Source organism: Schistocerca americana, chromosome 2 (genome assembly GCF_021461395.2).
Source record: "Schistocerca americana isolate TAMUIC-IGC-003095 chromosome 2, iqSchAmer2.1, whole genome shotgun sequence".
Lineage (NCBI taxonomy): Eukaryota > Metazoa > Arthropoda > Insecta > Orthoptera > Acrididae > Schistocerca > Schistocerca americana.
Window position 1 is genome coordinate 305,491,761 of NC_060120.1, and position 19,590 is coordinate 305,511,350.

Genomic DNA, 19,590 nt, shown 5'->3' on the forward strand with positions numbered 1-19,590 from the left:
TACAATAGGATCTGCAAGAGATTTTTCTGGCCAGGTTTATTTAGGAGTGCCTGCAACAATGTGTCGCACTGTCGAGAGTGCCAGAGGAGAAAAGCAGTTCCTCAGAAACCACCTGGCTGACTAATACAAATTCCACCAGCAGAAATGCCTTTCAAGCATGTTGGGATTGACCTCCTCGTACGATTTCCAATGTCTACTAGTTGCAGTAGATGGATTATTGTTTGCATTGACTATCCGGCACGCTATGCCATTACAAAAGTCATGAAACCAATCGAAGTATTCGAGGTAGCCAAATTCATCGTAGAAGACATTGTATTAAAACATGGAGCCCCAAGGTCATTAATTACAGATCGAGGGAAAGTTTTTCAATCGAATATTGTGACAAAGATAAACCGTCAATGCAGCATCACTCATCACACGACGACTGCCTGCCATCCACTAACTAACAGGCTTACCGTACATCTTAATAAGACCTTGGCTGACATGGTAACAATGTTCATCATTGTTGAGCAGAGCAACTGGGATGAGGTGCTAACCTTTTGTGACATTTGCCTACAACACCACCAAACAAGACACCGCAGGATTCACCCCATTTTTCCTGGTGCATGGGTGTGAGGCGACGACGACTTTAGACACTGTGTTTCCGTCACATCTTGATGTCATGGACGACAACTATATCAGCCAGGTGTGAACCAGAGCTGAGGAAGCTCGGCAGTTAGCTCGACTCCGCACGCTGCAGGCTCAAGAAAATGATTGCCAAAGTTATGACGCGAGGCACCGTTCTGTTGTCTACCAGCCTGGTGACCACGTCTGGATCTTCACTCCTGTTCAGAAGGTTGGTCCCTAGCCAGCCGAAGTGGCCGTGCGGTTAAAGGTGCTGCAGTCTGGAACCGCAAGACCGCTACGGTCGCAGGTTCGAATCCTGCCTCAGGCATGGATGTTTGTGATGTTCTTAGGTTAGTTAGGTTTAACTAGTTCTAAGTTCTAGGGGACTAATGACCTCAGCAGTTGAGTCCCATAGTGCTCAGAGCCATTTGAGAAGGTTGGTCTCAGTGGGAAGCCCCGACCATTGTGGCCCAGCGGTTCTAGGCACTGCAGTCTGGAACCGCACGACCGCTACGGTTGCAGGTTCGAATCCTGCCTCGGGCATGGATGTGTGTGCTGTCCTTAGGTTAGTTAGGTTTAAGTAGTTCTAAGTTCTGAGGGACTGATGACCTCAGATGTTAAGTCCCATAGTGCTCAGATCCATTTGAACCATTTTTCAGTGGGAAGCTCCTCAGGGGCTACTTTGGACATTATAAGGTTGTAAGACAATTGTCTGATGTTACTTATGAAGTTGAAGATTTTGACCCCGACACAAGATGACAAAAGGTTGGAGATACGGTCCACATCCTTCAAATGAAGCCCTATAAGGATCCTGCAACCCAGGGTAAATTAAAAGCTCCAGCGACAGGCAACAAGCAGAAAGGTGACGAAGAATGTAGCGGCAAGGGATATTCCAAGAAGATCACAGCCAGGGCGAGCATCAGTCATCGGGAGTCGGAGTATGCAGGACTGATAACTCATTCCCGAACTATAGGACGTAACGCCAAGACGCTGTTCTGTTAAGGAGGGAGCAATGTTGCAGAAGAAGCTGAGTAGCACAGTCGCTGTAGTGTAGTGGCTATGATACTAGACTGATTCATGGAGGGTTGTGAGTTCAAAACTCACCTGAACTGTAAAATTTTAATTTCTATATTCGGGTCGAGTACATTCTAGAAGTATCCTCAAATGGCAAGAATCGTCGTACTGGAATGTTCTGTAGCTATATATATACTGTATGTGTTCTGGCCGGAGGTAGTTCGCTCCGTGCTCTTGTATGTGCAAGTGCTGAATAAACCTTCATTAAGAGAAGTTATTGTTCGTCATTCATCTGCTTACACCTTCTACATGACAATATCATGAGTTGTGAAGCTGTTCTTGGTTTGCAAATTCTAGCCCAGTTTAAATAGCTGCAACTCAAACCAGGAACAATTAAATTTATAATACTCATTTACAGCATTTTTCACTCTTCTTCCAGATGTATAGCACTGAAAGATGTCATATGCCTGCTGTTCTCTCATTGGCTGTGTAACACAAACAGCTGACGCACCTCTTGTTCCCATCATACCTCACAGCAAGTGTTGACAGCATTACAGGATGAATTGCATAAGCAGGCTATTGACCCTATTCTAGACTTTTACTGAATCTGGCAGTCCTTAAGGCTTTATTAGTAAATGCAGCCAATGCCACTCTGGGCAGGCAGCATTTAATGTGTGACAGTGTTGTTCAGTAACATAAACAGTGTAACAGTAAGGAACAGGTTCATTGTGCCTTTTTCATGTATGTTTTTTTTCTCTCAAGATTTTATTTTTGTTATGGTATAATCATCACAGAAAATTTCAACAGACACTTAATATGTTGGAAAAATATCCAGGAACAGCTTAGTTTCAAATTTTTCATTTATAGTTATTTCTGTAAATTTTAGTAACTTATGTTCATTACCACTGCTTGATCTGGAGGCTTTAGTCTCAATCTGAAAAGTATGGATGGAATTTCTGATCTTCATGTTCACAGAGAAACTTGTGTGGTCACAATTTATGGCTAGTTTGAATGGCATATGCATCAGATTTCTCACCATTCTTAAGTGTATGAAAAAACAAGCCATCAAAATCATCTGAAACATGAAACAATCTTTACCATCCTCTGCTTCATGCATGAAATATTCTGAACCTACTTTGCCTATGGAACAATAATTTTTGTAAGAGAAAAGCTTTGAACCTTGTACACTTCTCAATAAATAGTTCTGTGCACAATCACAGCACCAGAAGATGCTCTAACATTGATGTCTCCCAGATCAAAATGTCTGCTTATTAAAGAAGTGGACTACTGTTGCACGTCTTACTACACTACATCAAACTGGAAAAGAATGAAAGACTATTCAAAATTGAGTTAGTTATTTAAATGAAGTGAAAACTTGTGATGCAAAGTTGGATACTTTACATTCAGTTATGTTAATGTCTTACCCTGGGGATTAAAGGTCAAGCAGTAAATGCTGTAATGAAAAGTTCATGCAAACTTTCCTTTAATGCAAACTTGCAGTGCTGCTTTCAGCACTGTAAAAATAGCGAAAAAGCAATATGTAGCCCAGCCAGAGGTTTTTCCCCCCCCCCCCCCTCTAGATACAGACCCACAAGAAACAAGAGTTCTAATCCTGGTCCACCCTTCCATATATAGATTTTCTGTGGTTTCATCCAGTTGCTTTAGTAAAATGTAATAATGGTTTCTTCATTACTGGCACAGTTAATCCTCCCTTCCATTGGTATCTAGTAGCACTCTTCTGTAATGTTCTTTCTATTTTTGAAATATTGAACAGTTACATTCCTTCCTTCATGCCAAGATGCAGAGTGTGAAAACACACACTAAGACAAAGAAACAGTGCACCACAAAGGAATTATCTGAATGGGATGGAAACCTGTAGTGTGATGCACATGTAGAGACAAACAAATTATAACTGTTTCAGAAAGATTGGATGATTTAGTCATGAAAAAGAGCTTCTAAAATGGAGCAAGTCACTAACACTTTGATACACCTGTGGGCCTTATACAAGCATTTTATCGGGTTGACATTGAGTGATAGAATTGGTAGATGTCCTTCTGAGGGATATCATGCTAAATTCTGACTAATTTGCATGTTAGATCATCAAAATCCTAAGCTGTTTGGAGGACCCTGCGCATAATGCTCCAAATGTTAGAGAAAGATCTGGCAAAGTTTCTGGCCAAGGTAGCGTTAAGGAAGCACAAAGACAAAAAGTGAAAATCTCACTGGAGGACATCAAAACATAGTGTGGAGTATCGTCGACATACCACTTTGTTGTAAGGGTGCCACAGATAACAGCCAAGGGATCCTGCTATGAAAATCACTCCTGGTTCTCGGTTTGTATGGTGGGTGACAGTCAGGATGGTATCCCACTGCTGTCTGGGACGTCTCCAGACATGTGTTCGGCCTGGAATCAATATCTACATCGATATCTGCATATGTACTCTGCAAGCCATGTGCGGTGTGTGGCAGAGGGAACCCTACACCACAACTAATCATTTCCTTTCCTGCTCTACTCGCAGATAGAGCAAGGAAAAATGACTGTCTATATGCCTCCATTTTAGCCCTAATTCTCATATCATATCTTCGTGGTCCCTACACAAAATGTATGTTGGCAGCAGCAGGATCTTTCTGCAGCCAGCTTCAAATGCTGGTTCTCTAATCTTTCTCTGTAATGTCCTTCAAAATGAATGTCTTCTTCCCTCCAGGGATTCTCACTTGTCCCGAAGCATATCCACAACACTTGCATGCTGATTAGACCTACCAGTAACAAACCTAGCAGTTTGCCTGTGAATTGCTTCAATGTATTCTTTCAATCTGACCATGTGCAGATAATAAACATTCGAGCTGTACTCAATAGTAGGTCACACTAGTGTCCTATATGCTATCTCCTTTACAGATGAGCCACACTTTTTAGAATTCTCTCAATAAACTGAAGTCAACCATTCGCCTTCCCTACCACAGTCCTCACATGCTCTTTCCATTTCATATTGCTTCACAACATTATGCTCAGATATTTAAATGACGTGATTGGCTCAAGCAGTTTGTTTTCCACTCATCCGCATTAACTCACATTTTTCTATATTGAGACCCAGCTGTCATTCATCACATCAACTAGAAATTTTGTCAAGATCTTCTTGTATCAACCTACAGTCACTTATCTTTGACACCTTCCTGTACACCACAGCATCATCAGCGAACAACTGCAGCTTGTTGCCCACCCTGTCTGCCATGTCATTTATGTATATACAAAATAGCAACAGTCTTATTAGACTTTTCTGGGGCACTCCTGATGTTACCCCTGTCTCTGATGAACACTCGCTGTCGAGGACAACATACTAGGTTCTATTGCTTAAGAAGTCTTTGAGCGAGTCACATATCTGGGATGCTATTCTGTAATCAGGCACTTCATTAACAGTCTGTAGGGGGGCACTGTGTCAAATGCTTTTTGGAAATCTAGAAATATGGAATTAGCCTGCTGCCCTTCATCCATAGTTGTCAGTATACCATTGAAAAAAGAGCTAGCTGGGTGTTGCACAGGCGATACTTTCTAGGGCCATGCTGATTCGTGAACATGACCTTTTCATTCTCTAGGAAATCTATTATATTTGAACTTAGAATGTGCTCTATAATTCTGCAACAAACCGGTGTTAAGGATATTGGTCTGCAATTTTGCAGGCCTGTTCTTCTGCCTTTCTTATATACAGGAGTCACCTGCACTTTGCCAATCGCTGGGAACTTTGCACTTGTTGACAGATTTGCGATAAATGCAGACTAGGTAAGAGGCAGTGATGTAGAGTAGTCATTATAAAACCAAATTGGGATTCCATTCTGACCTTGTGGCTTATTTGTTTTCAACTCTTTCAGTCATTTCTCTATACCAGGGACGCTTATTACTATGTCATCCATACAGGACTATGTGTAATTGTCAAGAGATGGTACGTTTATACGATTCTACTGCGTGAACAATTTCTTAAACATGGAATTTAAAACTTTGGCCTTCCTTTTGCTATCTTCTACTGCCAAACCAGACTGGTCAACAAGTGACTGAGTGGAAGCCCTAGACCCGCTTAGCGATTTTAGATAGGACTAGAGTTTTTTAGTGTTTTCCGCCAGATCTTCAACCAAGGTAATGTTGGTAGCTGTTGCATGCTTCACGCATAGATCTTTTCACAGAATCTATGAATTTCTGGTAATCTTTGCCTGTCACCATTTGTGCATCCTCTTTTGAACCAAGAGTGCAACAGCCTTTGCTTCCTTAGTATTTACTGAATTTTGTTATTAAACCATAGTGGATCTTTTCCATCCTTAATCTACTTACTAGGCACATACTTGTCCAGAGCATGATTTACAATCTGTTTAAACTTTGCCCATAATTCCTCTATGGCCATCATTCTGGAACTAAATGATTGCAGTTCATTGTCTAAGTGAGTTGCTAACAACTGATTATCTGCTCTTTCTGGCAGAAACGCTCTCCTAGCTTTCTTGACTGATTTATTAATTTTTGTAACCATAGTCGCTGTGATGACATCATGATCACTAATCACTGTCTCTATTCTGATGCTATCGATAAGGTTCAGCCTGTTTGTAGCTACAAGGTCCAAAATACTTCTGTTGCGTGTTGGCTGCTGTCATTGACTGGAGTAGGATTGTCTTCAGTGTTAAGTCCTGCTTGACCCCTGATGACCAGCAAAAACGAGTCTGGAGATGGCCTGGACATTGATTGGATACCAGCCTGACTGTCGCTGGCCATATATCCCGACTACCACAAGTGGTTGTCTCGGGTGCCATTTCATTCATAGCAGGACCCCTTTGGTTGTAATCTGTGGTATTCTTACAGCACACCTGTGGTGCATCCACAATATTCTAAACCTTGTTTTATTGTCCTTCATGGCAAGCCAACCTGGTCTTACACTTCAGCAATATAATGCTCAACCACACATGGCGAAAGTTTCTATGGCGTGTGTTTGTGCTTGCCAGACCTTACTTTGGCCAGCATGGTCACTGGACCTATTCACAATTGAGAATATTTGGACCAGTGCGCTCAATTTATGAAGCTCTTTCTCTTGAATAAATCAACTAGTTTTTCTGAAATTGCGATCCTGTGTTTGACTGCAGATGTGTACGACATCTAGTGATTATCATCCTATCCAGATAATTCCTTCATGATGGGATTTTTTATTTATTTTTTAGTGTATTTTAAACTGTGATTTTAATGACTGTTCATTGTGATTTGAGAGTTTATTAAACAACAGTTTTGTTAAACTTTCTGAAGTGTAAAACGTATCAGCCCAAGATTGTATTAAAACACACACTTTTTAATCATTTATACAGGGTGTTTCAAAAATGACCGGTATATTTGAAACGGCAATAAAAACTAAACGAGCAGCGATAGAAATACACCATTTGTTGCAATATGCTTGGGACAACAGTACATTTTCAGGCGGACAAACTTTCGAAATTACGGTAGTTACAATTTTCAACAACAGATGGTGCTGCAAGTGATGTGAAAGATATAGACGACAACGCAGTATGTGGGTGCGCCATTCTGTACGTCGTCTTTTTGCTGTAAGCGTGTGCTGTTCACAATGTGCAAGTGTGCTGTAGACAACATGGTTTATTCCTTAGAACAGAGGATTTTTCTGGTGTTGGAATTCCACCGCCTAGAACACAGTGTTGTTGCAACAAGACGAAGTTTTCAACGGAGGTTTAATGTAACCAAAGGACCGAAAAGCGATACAATAAAGGATCTGTTTGAAAAATTTCAACTGACTGGGAACGTGACGGATGAACGTGCTGGAAAGGTAGGGCGACCGCGTACGGCAACCACAGAGGGCTATGCGCAGCTAGTGCAGCAGGTGATCCAACAGCGGCCTCGGGTTTCCGTTCGCCGTGTTGCAGTTGCGGTCCAAATGACGCCAACGTCCACGTATCGTCTCATGCGCCAGAGTTTACACCTCTATCCATACAAAATTCAAACGCAGCAACCCCTCAGCGCCGCTACCATTGCTGCACGAGAGACATTCGCTAACGATATAGTGCACAGGATTGATGACAGCGATATGCATGTGGGCAGCATTTGGTTTACTGACGAAGCTTATTTTTACCTGGACAGTTTCGTCAATAAACAGAACTGGCGCATATGGGGAACCGAAAAGCCCCATGTTGCAGTCCCATCGTCCCTGCATCCTCAAAAAGTACTGGTCTGGGCCGCCATTTCTTCCAAAGGAATCATTGGCCCATTTTTCAGATCCGAAATGATTACTGCATCACGCTATCTGGACATTCTTCGCGAATTTGTGGCGGTACAAACTGCCTTAGACGACACTGCGAACACCTCGTGGTTTATGCAAGATGGTGCCCGGCCACATCGCACGGCCGACGTCTTTAATTTCCTGAATGAATATTTCGATGATCATGTGATTGCTTTGGGCTATTCGAAACATACAGGAGGCGGCATGGATTGGCCTCCCTATTCGCCAGACATGAACCCCTGTGACTTCTTTCTGTGGGGACACTTGAAAGACCAGGTGTACCGCCAGAATCCAGAAACAATTGAACAGCTGAAGCAGTACATCTCATCTGCATGTGAAGCCATTCTGCCATACACGTTGTCAAAGGTTTCGGGTAATTTCATTCAGAGACTACGCCATATTATTGCTACGCATGGTGGATATGTGGGAAATATCGTACTATAGAGTTTCCCAGACCGCAGCGCCATCTGTTGTTGAAAATTGTAACTACTGTAATTTCGAAAGTTTGTCTGCCTGAAAATGTACTGTTGTCCCAAGCATATTGCAACAAACGGTGTATTTCTATCGCTGCTCGTTTAGTTTTTATTGCCGTTTCAAATATACCGGTCATTTTTGAAACACCCTGTATGAACTCTTAATTTTACTTGCACATACAGCACAATAACACAACTGTTTCTATTTTCTGGAACCTTGTACCAGATAAGTTTAGTGTGTTTAATGCTACACTTTGTGGTTTACGAAACTGTGAAAAGAATATGACTTGCTCATAGCAATAGAGTGCTTTTAATTTGCTGAAACTATCTGTAGTGCATATGAAATGTGAATGCTGAAATATATATTTCCTTAATTGAGCAACTGGTTTGCAGTCCTTGTGGTGTCTTATTTCCAGTAATGGACGCACTAAAACAATGTATTTTCCAACTGAGGTTTCTTATGCCCAGGTGGTCATCTGCCTTGTATTGTTATACCATACTTACGTATTGTTCAATATAGTTTACATACAGTCAGAATTTTGTTGTATTTATGTGTATAAAGTAGCAACATTTTATTTTATTTGATTTTTGTCTAGATTTCTACTTATTTATTTTTGTTGATTGTATACAGGGTGTTACAAAAAGGTAAGGCCAAACTTTCAGGAAACATTCCTCACACACAAATAAAGAAAAGATGTTATGTGGACATGTGTCCGGAAACGCTTAATTTCCATGTTAGAGCTCATTTTAGTTTCGTCGGTATGTACTGTACTTCCTCGATTCACCCCCAGTTGGCCCAATTGAAGGAAGTTAATGTTGACTTCAGTACTTGTGTTGACATGCGACTCGTTGCTCTACAGTACTAGAGCATCAACCACATTAGTACGTAGCATCAACAGGTTAGTGTTCATCACGAACGTGGTTTTACAGTCAGTGCAATGTTTACAAATGCGGAGTTGGCAGATGCCCGTTTGATGTATGGATTAGCACGGGGCAATAGCCGTGGAGCGGTACATTTGTATCGAGACAGATTTCCAGAACGAAGGTGTCCCGACAGGAAGACGTCCGAAGCAATTGATCGGCGTCTTAGGGAGCACGGAACATTCCAGCCTATGACTCGCGACTGGGGAAGACCTAGAACGACAAGGACACCTGCAATGGACGAGGCAATTCTTCATGCAGTTGATGATAACCCTAATGTCAGCGTCAGAGAAGTTGCCGCTGTACAAGGTAACGTTGACCATGTCACTGTATGGAGAGTGCTACGGGAGAACCAGTTGTTTCCATACCATGGACAGCATGTGCAGGCACTATCAGCAGCTGATTGGCCTCCACGGGTACACTTCAGCGAATGGTTCATCCAACAATGTGTCAATCCTCATTTCAGTGCAAATGTTCTCTTTACGGATGAGACTTCATTCCAACGTGATCAAATGGTAAATTTTCACAATCAACATGTGTGGGCTGATGAGAATCCGCACGCAATTGTGCAATCACGTCATCAACACAGATTTTCTGTGAACGTTTGGGCAGGAATTGTTGGTGATGTCTTGATTGGGCCCCATGTTCTTCCACCTCAATGGAGCATGTTACCATGATTTCATACGGGATACTCTACCTGTGCTGCTAGAACATGTGCCTTTACAAGTACGACACAACATGTGGTTCATGCACGATGGAGCTCCTGCACATTTCAGTCAAAGTGTTCGTACGCTTCTCAACAACAGATTCGGTGACCAATGGATTGGTAGAGGCGGACCAATTCCATGGCCTCCACGCTCTCCTGACCTCAACCCTCTTGACTATCATTTCTGGGGGCATTTGAAAGCTCTTGTCTACGCAACCCCGGTACCAAATGTAGAGACTCTTCATGCTCGTATTGTGGACGGCTGTGATACAATACGCCATTCTCCAGGGCTGCATCAGCACATTAGGGATTCCATGCGACGGAGGGTGGATGCATGTATCCTCGCTAACGGAGGACATTTTGAACATTTCCTGTAACAAAGTGTTTGAAGTCACGCTGGTACGTTCTGTTGCTGTGTGTTTCCATTCCATGATTAATGTGATTTGAAGAGAAGTAATAAAATGAGCTCTAACATAGAAAGTAAGCGTTTCTGGACACATGTCCACATAACATATTTTCTTTTTTTGTGTGTGAGGAATGTTTCCTGAAAGTTTGGCCGTACCTTTTTGTAACAACCTGTATGTGATCTATTGACCAGTTATTATTACTTAATTGATTTCGTTTTCACTCTTAATAATACTTTAAAATTTTGACTGCCACCATTGCTACCAGTGTACTACTGATCAACATTTTATTCATTTTTGACATTATATTTGAATTTAGACAGTGCTGCAGAGAAATATGCTGTTTAGATTACGAAAATATTTATTTTCAATATCGATCTGATCTGAAAGCCTGTCAATATATATTCCACCCTTTAATCATGTTATGTGTTACAGATCTCCGTCACCTACATTAAAATTACTAAAATGAGATTTGCGTTATTGTTTCAGTTATTGCATCATAATATAGACATTGTTGAACGGAAACCTAATGGTCTACAGGGAGGAGTCTTGAATATCAAGTGTAAGGACTTTAGAATAATTCAACTAGAAATCAATTCCACTGATGATTTTACTAAGGTGGCTTTTTCTATAGAAAAGCTGTCTTCCATTGGTAAGTTTATTTTTATACCTTTTAACATTTCTTTATTAAATCTACCATTTAATCACTATTATTAACTGACTTATGTTTAAGTGATTTATGAAAACTGGATATATAATTTTGACACAGAGGGTTTTTGTCTAAGAAACTTAGATACCATAATGTGATGACATAGGCACTCGAGTTGGTAACATAATTGTTTGATGACAAAGGAAACAAAGTATGTAATTAAAATGATGAAAAAATCATTAATAATAACTTAATGTAAGATAGCCAACTATTTGGCCTGAAATGCATTGTGACCAAATACACAGGGGCAAAACCTAGGGAAGTATAGCAGTGTAGTATGTGATGTGATAGAGAAAAACATTTATTAACTTCAGTTGTAATTTAGTCCTGTACAGAATCCAAATTCTCAGATTTCTTTCTGCAACCAAAACAATTAGAAAGAAATGTTTAGTAAACTAGAAAAAAAGCATTATGGAATATGTCAAATAAGAAATCAAAACATTTGCTTGTGTGGATAAGAGTGTAGAGGACATGTGGTTGAAGTTTAAAAGAGTAGTTGTCCAAAGCACATGATATATAATGGAAAATCCGGGATGGAATGTAACAATACCGGAGAAGGAAAGTTGCTACTCACCATATAGCGGAGATGCTGAGTCGCGATAGACACAACAAAACGATTCACACAATTATAGCTTTTGGCCATTAAGGGCTTTGTCAGCAGTAGACACACATACACACTCGCGCACACACACTCACGCAAACACAACTTACAAACACGTCTGCAGTCTCAGAGAGCTGAAACCACACTGTGAGCAGGAGCACCAGTGCATGATGGGTGTGACGACTTGGTGGGGGTAAGGAGGAAGCTGGGGCGTTGAGGGGAAGGGATAGTATGGTGGGAGTGGCGGACAGTGAAGTGTTGCAGTTTAGACGGAGGGGGGAGAGAAATAAAATGAAATTAAAAGACTGGGTGTGGTGGTGAAATGACGGCTGTGTAGTGCTGGAATGGGAACAGGGAGGGGTCTGGATGGGTGAGGACAGTAACTAACGAAGGCTGAGGCCAGGAGGGTTACGGGAACGTAGGATGCATTGCAGGGAAAGTTTCCACCTGCACAGTTCAGAAAAGCTGGTGTTGGTGGAAAGGATCCATATGGCACAGGCTGTGAAGCTGTCATTGAGATAAGGGATATCGTGTTTGGCAGCATGTTTAGCAACAGGGTGGTCCACTTGTTTTTTGGCCAGAGTTCGTCGGTGGCCGTTCATGCGGACAGACAGCTTGTTGGTTGTCATGCCTACATAGAATGCAGCACAGGGGCTGCAGCTTAGCTTTCAAATCACATGACTGGTTTCACAGGTAGCCCTGCCTTTGATGGGATAGGTGATGATAGTGACCAGAGTGGAGTTGGTGGTGGTAGGAAGATGTATGGGAAGGTCATGCATCTAGGCCTATTACAGTGGTATGAGCCATGAGGTAAGGGTTTGGGATCAGGGGTTGTGTAAGGATGGACGAGTATATTGTGTAGGTTTGGTGGAGGGCAGAATACCACTGTAGGAGGGGTGGGAAGGATAGTGGGGAGGACATTTTTGATTTCGGGGCATGACGAGAGGTAATTGAAACTCTGGCTGAGAAAGTAATTCAGTTGCTCTAGTCCTGGATGGTACTGAGTTATGAGGGGAATGCTCCTCTGTGGCCTGACTGTGGGACTATGGGAGGTAGTGGGAGACTGGAAAGATAGGCACAGGAGATTTGTTTTTGTACAAGGATGGGAAGATAATTATGGTCACTGAAGGCTTCAGTGAGACCCTCGGTATATTTTGAGAGGAACTACTCGTCACTGCAGATGTGATGACTATGGGTGGCTAGGCTGTACAGAAGGGACTTCTTGGTATGGAATGGGTGGTAGCTGTCAAAGTGGAGGTATTGCTGGTGGTTAGTAGGTTTGATATGGATGGAGGTACTGATGTAGCCATCTCTGAGGTGAAGGTTAACATCTAAGAAGGTGGCTTGTTGGGTTGAGTAGGACCAGGTGAAGCAAATGGGGGAGAAGTTGTTGAGGTTCTGGAGGAATGTGAATAAGGTGTCGTCACCTTCAATCCAGATAGCAAAGATGTCATCAATGAATCTAAACCAGGCGAGAGGTTTAGGATTCTGGGTTTTTAGGAAGGATTCCTCTAGACGGCCCATGAATAGGTTAGCATAGGATGGTGCCATGTGGGTGCCCATAACCATACTGCGGATTTGTTTGTAGGTAATGCCTTCAAATGAGAAGTAATTGTGGGTGAGGATATACTTGGTCATGGAGGCTAGGAAGGAGGTTGTTGGTTGGGAAACCATAGGACATCTGGAAAGGTAGTGTTCAATAGCAGTAAGGCCATGGGCATTAGGAATGTTAGGGTACAGGGAGGTGGCATCAATAGTGACTAGCAGGGCACTGTGTGATAAAGGAACAGGAACTGTGGAGAGTCGGTCGAGGAAATGGTTGGTATCTTTTATATAGGAGGATAGGTTCCAGGTAATAAGTTGAAGGTATTGGTCTATGAGAGCAGAGATTCTCTCAGTGGGGGCACAGTAACCCACAATGGGGCCTCCTGGGTGGTTGGGTTTATGGACTTTAGGAAGCATGTAGAAGGTGAGAGTGCGGGTAAGTGGTAGGGGTAAGTAGAGAGATGGACTCTGGGAAGAGGTTCTGGGATGGGCCTAAGAATTTGAGTAGTGGCTGGAGATCCTGCTGGATTACTGGAATGTAAACACTTTTTCGCCACCAACCCGACCAATCAGACTCAACCAAAGACCAATATTGAACCTTGCCTAACTCAGTTCACTCCTCCATCCAACCATGATCCACCCCCACTGCCTCCAAACCACCCCCTGTTAACATTCCAGAATGTCTTAACCTTGAACCTTGCCTCAACATCATTCCCCAAATCCCTCAACATGCAAACTAACCTTACATCTGCAGAAAGAACTGCAGTCCACCATCTAAAAACTGGTCCCGACCTTATAATCCTATGTGCTGACAAAGGATCCATCACCGTTCTTTTGAACCGCAAGGATTACATGGCAGAAGGAATCCGTCAGCTACAAACAATGCCACAGTGATCCCATTCCAGTAATCCGGCTGGATCTCCAGTCACTACTCAAATCCTTAGGCCCATCCCAGAACTGCTCCCCAGAGTCCATCTCTCTACTTACCTCTACCACTCCCTGCACTCCCACCTTCCACATGCTTCCTTAAGTCCATAAACCCAACCACCCAGGATGCCCCATTGTGGCCGGTTAGTGTGCCCCCACTGAGAGAATCTCTGCTCTCGTAGACCAACACCTTCAACTTATTATCCGGAACCTATCCTCCTATATAAAAGATACCAACCATTTTCGACCGACTCTCCACAGTTCCTGTCCCTTTACCACATGTTGCCCTGCTCGTCACTATTAACACCACCTCCCTGTACACTAACATTCCTAATGACCATGGCCTTACTGCTATCAAACACTGACTTTCCAGACGCCCTATGGATTCCAAACCAACAACCTCCTTCCTAGTCTCCACGACCAAGTGTATGCTCACCCACAATTACTTCTCATTTGAAGGCATTACATACAAACAAATCCACGGTACCACTATGGGCACCTGCATGGCACCACCCTACGCTACCCTATTCATGGGCCGTCTAGAGGAATCCTTCCTAAAAACCCAGAATCCTAAACCCCTCACTTGGTTCAGATTCATTGATGAGATCTTTGCTATCTGGATTGAAGGTGAAGACACCTTATTCACATTCCTCCAGAACCTCAACAACTTCTCCCCCATTTGCCTCACCTGGTCCTACTCAACCCAACAAGCCACCTTCCTAGATGTTAACCTTCACCTCAGAGATGGCTACATCAGTACCTCCATCCATATCAAACCTACTTACTACCAGCAATACCTCCACTTTGACAGCTACCACCCATTCCATACCAAGAAGTCCCTTCCGTACAGCCTAGCCACCCATAGTCATCGCATCTGCAGTGACGAGTAGTTCCTCTCAAAATATACCGAGGGTCTCACCGAAGCCTTCAGTGACCATAATTATCTTCCCATCCTTGTACAAAAACAAATCTCCTGTGCCTTATCTTTCCAGTCTCCCACTACCTCCCAAAGTCCCACAGTCGGGCCACAGAGGAGCATTCCCCTCATAACTCAGTACCATCCAGGACTAGAGCAACTGAATTACTTTCTCAGCCAGAGTTTCAATTACCTCTCGTCATGCCCCGAAATCAAAAATGTCCTCCCCACTATCCTTCCCACCCCTCCTACAGTGGTATTCTGCCCTCCACCGAACCTACACAACATACTCATCAACCCATACACAACCCGTGCTCCCAATCCCTACCTCATGGCTCATACCCCTGTAGTAGACCTAGATGCAATACCTGTCCCATGCGTCCTCCTACCACCACCTACCTACTCCCGTCCGGTCACTAACATCACCTATCCCATCAAAGGCGGGGCTACCTGTGAAACCAGTCATGTGATTTGAAAGCTAAGCTGCAACCCCTGTGCTGCATTCTATGTAGGCATGACAACCAACAAGCTGTCTGTCCGGATGAACGGCCACCGACAAACTGTGGCCAAAAAACAAATGGACCACCCTGTTGCTGAACACGCTGCCAAACATGTTATCTCTCAACTCAGTGACAGCTTCACAGCCTGTGCCATATGGATCCTTCCCAAAAACACCAGCTTTTCGGAATTGTGCTGGTGGGAACTTTCCCTGCAATACGTCCTATGTTCTTGTAACCCTTCTGGCCTCAATCTTCGTTAGTAACTGTCCTCACCCATCCAACCCCCTACTTGTTCCCATTCCAGCACTACACAGCTATCATTTCACCACCACACATACTCTTTTAATTTATTTTTATTTCTCTGTTTCTCTCCTTTCCACTACTTATCTCCCTCCTCCCTCCTCACCTTCTCTCTTGCCCTCCGTCTAAACTGCAGCACTTCACTGTCTGCCACCTCCACCATACTATCCCTCTCCTTCCCCACCCAAGCCTCCTACTTCGCCCCACCCAGTCGCCGCTCCCATCATGCACTGGTGCTGCTGCTCACAGTGTAGTTTCAGTTGTCTGAGACCTCAGATGTGTGTGCAAGTTGTGTTTGCATGAATGTGTGTGTGCATGGGTGTATGTGTGTCTATTGCTGACAAAGGCCTTAATGGCCAAAACCTATAATTGTGTGAATTGTTTTGTTGTGCCTATCGTGACTCAGCATCTCCGCTATACTGTAAAGGAAAGTATTATAAGATGTACATAAGGCAAGCAATGCTTCTCTAGAGGAAGTGATGTTTATCAACAAGTTACCACAGCAAGAGGTTTCACATTGTGAGCAATGAGTTGAAACCATTAAAGAAGTCTCTATTTTTCAGTTGGAACTGTTTGTTTAGGAGGAGGCCATCTTTCCTTATCATGTGTTTAAAAGTCTCTAATTCCTCCAATACATGCAATCTCTACCCTTTCTTTTCTGTAGGAAAATCTCATGTCTTCTGCTCTTATTGGTTTATGACCTGGCATTAACAAGTGTTCTGCAAACATAGAATTATGGATATTGGTGACTCTTTTAACTCAACAGGTGTTCTTTGTATCCAATGGTTAAAGCCTTCCGCATTTGCGCAATATAAAGCAGAATCATGCATCACATATAATTCTGTATACACCTGAACTGCATAAGGAATCATTTGCATTTTTTAATATTATTGCAGGATTTATGGCTGAATGAAAAAAAGGCCATCTTGTGGGACTGGGGGAGGGGGGCATTGAGTCAAATACTATAATTTGATTCGCACTAGTTTGTTTGTAGAAAATATCAAAACCTGTTCTGTCACCCAAAAAAAAAAAAAGGTAACACCTTGTTTTTCTGAAGAAAAAGATACCCACAGTGGTATCAAAATCTGAGTCAGATCTAAAAATAAATAAAAATAGGCAACTGATTGGCTGTGTATCTTATTAATTGCAGACTAACAACCACGTTCAAGATAGCGGGTCATACATTTTTTGACTCGTGGGGGAGCATCGCAATAATAATGGTAAACCTGAACTGACAGACACTTGAAGACGAACGCTAACTCTTTCATGAAAAACTACTTACAAACAACCTGGCAGTCTAGCAGTAAAATGCATACCTGAAAACCGAGAGGTCTTGGGGTCAAATCTTAGTCAGATCACAGATTTTTCAGTCTTAGTTTTAACCTACTCTTCACCTCTCAATGATGTGAGAAGTTGCCAAAAACAACACATGGTTCATAGTGCACATTAATCTGTAGGTCCCCTTTCTCCAATTAGACAACAGTGATAGGTTAGGGACACACAATTTGCCAAGAACACTGAAGTCACTCCAAGGGATACTTCAGGCAGAAGCCTTCCATGGAAAAGCATTAACAGTTATATATAAAAAAGAACGTTAGTTTGATGCCACAAAGGTTGTTGTTCGAGTTCCTTTATGTTGAAAAGGTTTGTTGTATCTAATAAGGAACCCCTTCAGTGGGAGGTCACTAATTCAATCTTTAGCAAGGCTCATTTGAAAGTGCTATGTTAATAGTAATGGCAGGAGGAATATAAGACGCCAATGAATCGCCATGTGCATCAGGAGGGCGACTGAAAATGAGCGTCCGGGAGGTGCAGAGATCAGCCTTCTATGGGACATAGATATTACATCCCACAGACACTTTCGACATTCAAGAAATGTTCAGAACAAGCCATTAACTTGCACCACAAACAACAAATGAAAAATGGCATACCACAGTAATCACAAAGGTTCACGCCATCAAGATCGAAGGCGAACTCCTTGGGAGTTACAAACTGTGCACGACATTCAGATAGATATCCAGTTTTAAAGAATGCATATAGAATCATATTGCTGTTATGGAGTGATGAGAGCTGATGGAATATGATTCCATGCAACCAAATGCAAAACAGGCTGTCGTGGAGCTTATTGTGAAACTGGCTATCCTTTAAAGCATAGCTGTAGATGATGTGATAATATGGTTTATAGGCACAGAAATAAAATAAAATAAAATAAAAATCCAGAGGTGAAATTTGTCCAGTGGTTCCAGGTGGTGTGAATTACAATGTCGCACACATTTAAGGAGGGATACTTTGCTCTAAAGGAGTATGATTTTTATACACAGATCAGGAGTTGAGCAAAAGAAAGCTATTTTTACCAGCTATTGTCCAAAAATCAATGCTCATACCTTAGTTGTAGTTCTCGTACGCCCATTTTCCCACTCTTACTCGCTGTGACGTAAATATTCCATTCTACTCATGTAAGATCACACAGATGAGAAAGAATCATAGGGGCAGAGCACATCCAACTTCTTGCATCTAACTTTCCAGCCAATTCACCATCCAAATTAACAGTTGGCAAACTGTATACAAATGCGTTGAGGAGTTGATGTTAGTTGATCTTGATACAGCACTCTTGGTACCTCTAATATCCAGGGTTCCATTCATATGCCTTTCCTCTTCAAATTCTGATTGGTTGGAGTTGGAAATAAATTCCTTACTGAACAATGGGATAAGTTTGTTTTGCTCATCTACAAATTTTTGAGCCAATATCTACAGTTTGCTGTGCATCATCAAGTTGATACCTTGTTTGAAATTTCATTATCTTATGTCTTCCAGTTCTGTAGTATTGTTTGAAGTTGTGCAACTATCTACTGCTTCCCTTGAAATCACTGCAATCTATATCGAACGCTGTTTTATGCACATAATGTGGTAGCTTACTTCATGCACTTCCTGTAAATTTAAATGCACGAACACCATTTTTTTGTAACAAGTGTGCCTTGTGCTCTCTTGAAAATCCATAGTTTTTCTTATGCACGACATGGTCATATTGCTGCAGACTCATTCAAAATTGTTTTGCTATGCTTCAGATGATGTTCCATGTACATAATTATGTTTAGTACCCTCTTCATGGACAACAGTTGTCCTTTGCTACATTTCACTGGCAACAGGATTTGTGGCTCCTTGTCTGACAAGGATGATGAACTACATGGGTTGACATATGTTTCAATATCACTTTCACTTGTTAAGCACATATCTTCCTCATTGTATTCTTCATGTAAGTTGTCAACACAGGCGACTGTATTTGACGCCACACATTCCACTGGCTCACCTTACAGGAACACTAATGTTTTATCTGCCACTTCTTTCTTACTTTACGAAGTTCCTTGGGTTCCTTTCAGACAGTATGGGGGCACCAAATGCCATAAACATCATTGGCCTCTTGTGACCTCACACTCAAGGGATTTCTTGTAAATACAGCAATAAATCAGATTGTTACTCTCAAGTCTATAACTATGTATTAAGTAGGCATGATTAAGTTACATTCTGAAGAATAAGGTGGACGATAGTTCTGCACAGCCAGAAGTCGCCCTATTTTAGGCTGCGAAACCCTCACAACTGAACATTAACTCTGGTGCTATGAACAGCTCTGCATAATACTAGAATTTATTTGGGTTTTTTTGAAAGTTCTTGCAACAGTATTCTGCTACAGTGGTCGCTAAAGACTTCACACATTGCTCT

At 42.3% G+C, this 19,590-nt stretch overlaps 1 protein-coding gene across 1 annotated transcript in view; it reads left to right on the forward strand.

Moving 5' to 3' along the window:
- The window catches only part of LOC124595181 (myotubularin-related protein 9), a 126,844-nt gene that overhangs the window by 13,827 nt on the left and 93,427 nt on the right, over positions 1-19,590 (forward strand). Inside the window, exon 3 of the mRNA XM_047133793.1 lies at positions 10,865-11,027. Within this exon, the coding sequence (XP_046989749.1) occupies positions 10,865-11,027 (163 nt within the window). The remainder of the gene's footprint in view (positions 1-10,864; positions 11,028-19,590) is intronic.